This window comes from Parasteatoda tepidariorum, chromosome 6 (genome assembly GCF_043381705.1).
Source record: "Parasteatoda tepidariorum isolate YZ-2023 chromosome 6, CAS_Ptep_4.0, whole genome shotgun sequence".
In the NCBI taxonomy this organism is placed as follows: Eukaryota; Metazoa; Arthropoda; class Arachnida; order Araneae; family Theridiidae; genus Parasteatoda; species Parasteatoda tepidariorum.
In genome coordinates, this window is record NC_092209.1 from 84,274,465 (window position 1) to 84,281,805 (window position 7,341).

Genomic DNA, 7,341 nt, shown 5'->3' on the forward strand with positions numbered 1-7,341 from the left:
TTTTTTTTTTTTTTTTTTTTTTTTTTTTTTTTTTTTTTTTTTTTTTTTTTTTTTTTTGTATTTTTAGCAAATTTTTTTTATTTATTATTCTTTTTCTTCTTTTTTGCATTTTCGTAAAACATTGTTTTAAATGTTGATTGCAAATAGAAATGGATAAAATTTATGCAACTGAAATTTTTGTCCATTTGAGAATGACATGACTCCAATTTCCACAAATAATCAACACTTCTACTGGATTATCTATTGAAACCCATAAGCACAGTTAACATAAGGAACACACCTGGAAGAAATTAAAAAGGGTAGTTACATGTATTTAAAGATTGCTTACTTGATTTTAAACACTTTTTTGAATTACAATGAAATGCAACCAGCAGAAATTAAATTGTATTCTCTATTTATTTATTTTCCATATAAAAAGGTAATTTCTTTTAGAGATATTTGATGTCATTTTTAACTTTTATAGTGCACAGGAAGATTTTGAAAAATCATTTAAAAGAAATTCCAAAGTAAGCTATTGAGAATTTTGCTTGACTATTTATTAGTTCTTTTTTTCATATCCGCAAATAATATATAATTTTATAATTTATATTTCATTGTAATTTTTCAGGATCAAGATGTTTTAACAGAGCACTTAATAGAAGTTGTTCGCTTATTAGATCGTAACTCTGCCATCTACCCTTCACAGTCAGAATGTTGAAGAATTTTCTAAAATATTATAATATGCTGATTATGAAACTTTTAGTAATAGTTAATGTTAAACTAATTTAATTGTGAAAGCCCCTTGTATTTAAAGATTGCAAATTTAAAATTATAATTGTTGCTCAGTGATTCCTTTTTGTATGGTGAAAAGTGTATTTTTTTCCCTCTTGTATAATTTTTTCCCTCTCTCATTAAAATGTAAATATTCTGTTTTGTTTAAAAGTTCTCCATATACATCTTTAATTTACCTAATCAAGTGATACATAAATTCTCCCTTTATGTAATCCTAATAATATATCAATAGTGTTTTGGTATATTTTAAGGATAATAAAAATCCAAAAACTGACATTTTGAGGTCTTAACGATTTTTGGTTTAAAAAAATATTTGAATATTTCAGTATGACTTTTGGTTTAATAATATTGTAAATTAAGCATTGCTTGTGATGTAAATAAGTATTAATATATTTTTAAGTTTATTGTCGTGTTGGAGGTATAGTTTTTATGTTACAATATGTAATTAAAGTTAAAATCAGCTTTTATCTGAGTTTTTTATTAATTGACAAAATCAGATTAAGGTTGATATTTTTTTTATTATGTCAATATATTAACTTAGAAAAGATATATCCTATCCTGTTTATAATTTAAATGAAACATCAAGATTTGAGTTTAGTTTAAAAAGTGCTAATTTCTGTTAAAAGTTTTCTCTTAAATCGTATGACAAAAACATATGTTTTTATTTATCTATTTTTTCTTTTGTATATATCTAGTTTAGTAATTTATATTTTTCATTTTAAGATTACCTATAGAGAACTATTAAAAAAATAACTGCACGATTACACAAAACCATCTTGATGTATTAAATCCGTTTAAAAAAAGTGGAAAAAAAAGTTATTTTATTTTTTGATGGGGATTGTAAAGTTTAATCCATGATTTATAATTTAGTATATTTTTCATCTAATTTTTATTCTTTCTATATTAAATTATAATGGTATTATGCTAGTGCCAAACTAAGTAATTTTTAGTTTACTGTAAAAGATATTAATTAATTCTGATGAGATATTGACTGATTTTTAAACTGTTAACTGCATCTTTTAGGGCTGTTTCATGTAACAGTTATTGTTTAAATTGTTATAACTTCCTACTTAGTACTGCCATAACTTATTTAATAAAGCTTAATATATTCTAGCATAATAATCTCATGAATAGAATTTAATATTCTTTGTGTAGAATATTTTTAATTCAATAGTATTTATTAATTTAAGTTAATTTATTTCAGTGCTTGTTTTTCATTAGATTAGTTGTGATTTAGAAAAAGAGTTATGTATGCAAGTGAATTTGTTTTAATGGTTTTATGAAGCTTTTGTAAATATAAATATTTTCTTAGTAATAGAAAAAAATATTGGAGAAATTATTTTGTTATATTTTAAAACATTCAAATTTGCAACTCAACTTTGAGTTTTGAGTATTTTCCAAATGTCACTTAACGATTTCTAAGAAGAACTTTCAAGAATTGATAAACTTAGTTGAAGAAATTAAATAATAATTTAAAAAAACTTTTTTTTTCTTTTTAAAAGGAACAAATTTTTTTAATTCTTATTTTTGCATACATAATACAGTACAGAACCCGTTATCCGGAAATCAGAAAACCGGAAAACCAAAAAACCGGAACGAAATTCGATAAATTTTCGCGCCATTTAAAAAAAAAAAATTTTTTTTNTGGAGAAATTATCTTGTTATATATTTAAAACATTCAAATTTGCAACTCAACTTTGAGTTTTTAGTGTTTTCCAAGTGTCACTTAACGATTTCTAAGAAGAACTTTAAAAAATTGATAAACTTAGTTGAAAAAATTAAATAATAATTTAAAAAACTTTTTTTCTTTTTAAAAGGAACAAATTTTTTTATTCTTATTTTTGCATACATAGTATTAATATTTTATATTCTAATTGTTTGGTATGCTGTTTTACTCTTACTAGTTTAAAGCTTAAGGATTTTTCTGATTTTTTTTTTAAAAATAAATTATGAAAATAAATCGTTTAATATTACAAATTTGCTTTTATAAATTATTTTTTCTTTGTAAGATTAAATATATTATTTTTCTATGTGAACTGAATTATATTTTTGATGTATTATTTTAGGTCATAAATAAGAAGTAAAAGACATTAAAAAAAGTTTTTAATATAATTTCCAGAGTATTTTATATTTACAAGCTCTTTTATGCATTTAGGTTATTCATCATAAATATGTTTGAGATTCTTTTCTATTATTAATTCTGATTTTTTGTTTCTTGTTGTATACTTCTTTTAACATTTAAATCTTATTTGTAGTAAATTTCTCTGTAGTTAGATAAGGTTAATGCAAAAAAAAATTAAATAATTGTAATAATGATTGGTATTGTAATGATACAATGACTGTAAATACATCTGAGCATTAATAGTTCCTAATCTTTCAATAAATATCTGGAAAATTAGATACATGTAATCATAATGTCTATATATTTTAATCCATTCTTAATGCTGTATGTTGTTGACAATAGTTTATAGGGGATATTTTTGAGTTTATTGCCGATATAATTTTCTCTATTTAATTTTAAAATAAAAACCTTAAATGCCAAAAAAGCTCTTAATTGTCTAGTCATGAGTCCTTTTTCTACATATTTTATGTAATTTATTTTAACTCAGTTATCTTTAAGAGAGCAATTAGTTCAGGTTTCTTGATTATTACTTACGAACGAGTAGTTAATTTTAACTATTATTGCACATATTTCATAAACATATTCTCATAACTCCATTATTTTTCTAATAACAATTAGATTTCCTTCAATTTTTAGGTATAGTATTTATCTGAAAATGCATAATTAATTTTCGCGATTGCTGCATATATTTCATTAACATATTTTCTTAACTCCAATAATTTTGAAGCAACAATATTTAGAAAATTTGCTCAGTTTTTATTTATCAACTGTCTATCTATGTGTTAGTAATTAATTTAGGCATTATAATGATAATGAGCAATTCAATTAGAAGAGTATTTTTAATGAGAAACGCAAATTTTCTTGTAATCATTAAGGTCTTTCTGTGTATTGTGCTTTTTTCTAGCAGAAATTCTAGAATCTTTGTGAACTATATAGTCTACACTCTTTAGTACTCTCCATTACAGCGACCTTTCTTTTACAATGACCTATATACATAAAATTTTATTTACTATATCATAGACGCAATGTTATTTTATAGTCCATTAGAAGGTCTGCACTGAACCCTTCCTTCCAATATAACTAACCAAAATTTAATCGTTTGATTTATTAAAAGTTTCAATTAAATTATTTAATGTTTGATGTTACCACACCATGAATGTAAAAGACCTTGAATTTTGACCAGAAAACAAGTGACATGATCCCTTAAATTCTTATCTTTTGACCTTGGTTGCCGTAATTTTTGGTCATTCGTAATCTGCGTAACTTTCTTTTCAAACAATATAATAAATTTATCACATGTACTTTTCTTGTTTGAAAATTGCATTCACTCTTTTTGTGATATGTCAATTCCCTTATGTGATTTATTTTCGAGTTAAAACAGGTTTTCTTCACGGTTAGCTTGAAATATGTTATTTATTAAAAATGGCAGCCCCGTACCATTACCTTATTTATAATGCATTTTTCACCTTTGAAGTATTATTTTCAAAGATACTTTTGCCTTTACATAAATAAGGAAACAAAAAGTTAAGTTGTTACCAATTTATCTTAGCTGCCAATTTTTTTATTAAAGTAAAGCATTCCTTTGTAAAAATTGGGCAAACTACTTTTTTAGCTGTAAATTAATATTTATGGTATTTTTCTGCACTCATGATGTAACAACCTCACATAGCTCGCATTTTCGTCCAGACCATAAAGTACGTAAGATCGAGCGTTGACTGTATCTGAAAATAATACTAAAGAATAGTGTGATGCAAAAATGCTACCTTTGAAAAAGCATTGCATATCTGTATATTGACCCAAGTGCATAATTTTAACAATTATTCTGCATGTTTAATAGCATTTCCTCATAACTCCACTATTTTTCCTATAAAAATTTTTGCAGGGAATTTGCTCAGTTTTTACACTGAATAATTATTTTAACATTTATTTCTTATAGTTTTAAAATAGTTACTTCTACTTTTTTTTTTGAAAACTTAATTTGTAGAAAACTTGTTTATTTATAATTATTTTGTTGTTGTAATAATTACCTTTTGCTGATTAGCAGTTACCAAGGTGTTTGAACTTTGTACCGAGATTGTGCAATAAAATTGAAATAAAAGCATTCTGACTGTTGTAATACAAAGCTGCATATAAGTGGTAATGCTAGGTGAAAGTACTTAATGTAACCCATGAAGTCTTATGTGTCACCCTATTACTCAATAGGGTATTTATAAATAATCTTTCTTTGCACAATGGCCTATAGCAAACTAAATTATATATCAGTGTATAAACTTTCTCAATTGTGTGTATATAGTGTATAGGGAATGTGTGAACGAATATTTGAAGTGATTGTTTAATATAGTCATGAGTATTATCAACATCAATTTTGATGTTTTCCTTGATAAGAATGGAATTATAATGTCTTCGGATAAAAAGTTATAATTGTTATTAATTTAATTTATATTAAAAATCATTTTTTATTATATTTGTATGTTCAAATAAGTGAGACCATGTTTAATAAAATTTTAATCATAAAGTTTCTATTGTAATAAAAGTCATTGAGAGCTTTCAAAATAGAAATCAACTAAGTTATACAGGGTGTTTTGCAATATGTGCCCTTAATGTATATTTTTAAATTCCTTATCAAGAATAAAGTGAAAAAGTATACACATTAAAGAATGCTGATTAGACTATATTTATGCAAGAAAAAACAAAAATTGCACGACTGGGAAAGGTAGGGCTGAAAAAATATTAAAAGCTGTTTGTCTCTAGAATTGAGAGGAATTGAAATAAGATTATAAGCAACACCTCCGAGTTGCATTACGCAATCAAACTTTTTTTCCCCTTATCTTTCCTATGCCACGAGTGAATTTCTTGATTTCAATAGCATTTTTGTTTCTCTTTTTCTTAAATATTACTTGAAGACTCTTAATGTGTGTACTTTATTTTTTTGCGGATTCTAAAAATATAAATGAAGGGGAATTGTCCCTGTAGGTATACTTAATCATATTATTGAGTATATTTAATTTTTATTTCTGACTTATTGAATTTTGGTTTTCTACATTCAAATTTATACGGAATTTTTTAGAGATATAAAACTTATAACTACAAACTCTTATTACGGTTATTTTATGGTTGGGGAAAAAACAAATTTTTAGGTTCATTTCTCTATTTTTAGGTTCATTTAAAAATGTGAATTCTTTTTGTTGTTAAATTGTTCTTTATTTTATTTTATTTCACTTTGATTTTTCTGAATCAAATGTTGCTACATTCCATCATCTGTGTTGAGTATATTTATTTCTTTCCTTATCGAAAGCTTTGTTTTCTATTTTAAAGTATTCTAATGCTATTTTTACGTTTTGTAAATTTTTTGTTTTCTGTTTTTCAGCATTCTATGTCTATTTCATATCTTTTTGTACTTTATATTATACTTTAATAGCATGACTTTTTTCATAGTTGGCATATTTAATGTTTTCAATTTTTACTCATTTTTATGCCTATATTTTAACAATTCTTACATTTTTTTCTACTTTTTCTAATATTTTCATTTTACCAAGTGTGCTCTAACATATGTAGTCATTCAATTTATTTATATGTTGAATTACTTGGGGGGTTGATTTTAGACTTGTAATTTTAAATTATTTTAGTATATGGATAATAAAACAGTTTGAATTAGACTTAATTAAATATTCATTTGAATATTTTAATTTTGCTTCATGCTAATATAGAGATTTCTGTTTTCAGAAATGCTGTTTTTCAATGATGTTTAATAATTTCTTTATGAAATTTAATATACTTGTTAATTAAAAAAATCATGATAATTATGCTTAAGCTTATATAGTTATAATAAATGTTTAAGATTATATAGTTATTACAAATGTTTTGAAAACATTTATATTTTAATACATTACATTTGTAAACTAATTAAAGAAAGAATTCATGAAAGTATATAATTATAACAGAAGATTTTAATTTTATCCTGAAATTCTTAGAAGGTTAAAAACTTTTTTACAATATAATTTTTGTTTAAGTAATTATTCTAGTGTTATCTGGAAGTTCTAGTTAATGAAAATTGTTTTAGGAATAATTCTTTACTTGCTTTGAAATAAATTAGTTTTCTCTACTCACAGATACAGGGAGCTCCATTATCACTGTTAGTAATATATATATATTTAGATTCATATACAATTGAGATTGAAAAAAAGTTTTGCGTATTGGGGGTTGCAAATTAATAGTTAAGCTAGGAAGAAAGCAAAGCAATTTCCTCCAGCAATCAAACTGATTTTCATGTTTTTAATATATTATGATGATGATTGGTCATAATTTTTTTTTTCTTCCTCGCTTTACTATACATTTTTTATACCTTTTTTATTTCATATTTGACAAGGATTCATATCATGGATTAAAAGGGCAATGGTTATGGAATGCCTTGTATCTGTAAAGCATATATATATATATATATATATATA

The 7,341-nt window shown here is 24.0% G+C and overlaps 1 protein-coding gene across 2 annotated transcripts in view; it reads left to right on the forward strand.

Annotated features, from left to right (window-relative positions):
* The window catches only part of LOC107455430 (serine-rich adhesin for platelets), a 17,149-nt gene extending 15,563 nt beyond the window's left edge, over nucleotides 1–1,586 (forward strand). For both annotated transcript variants that reach the window (XM_016072988.3, XM_016072987.3), the window contains 2 exons: nucleotides 464–506; nucleotides 608–1,586. In XM_016072988.3, coding sequence (XP_015928474.2) covers nucleotides 464–481 — 18 coding nt within the window. In that variant the 3' untranslated portion in view covers nucleotides 482–506; nucleotides 608–1,586. The remainder of the gene's footprint in view (nucleotides 1–463; nucleotides 507–607) is intronic.
* Nucleotides 1,587–7,341: the final 5,755 nt, after the last annotated feature.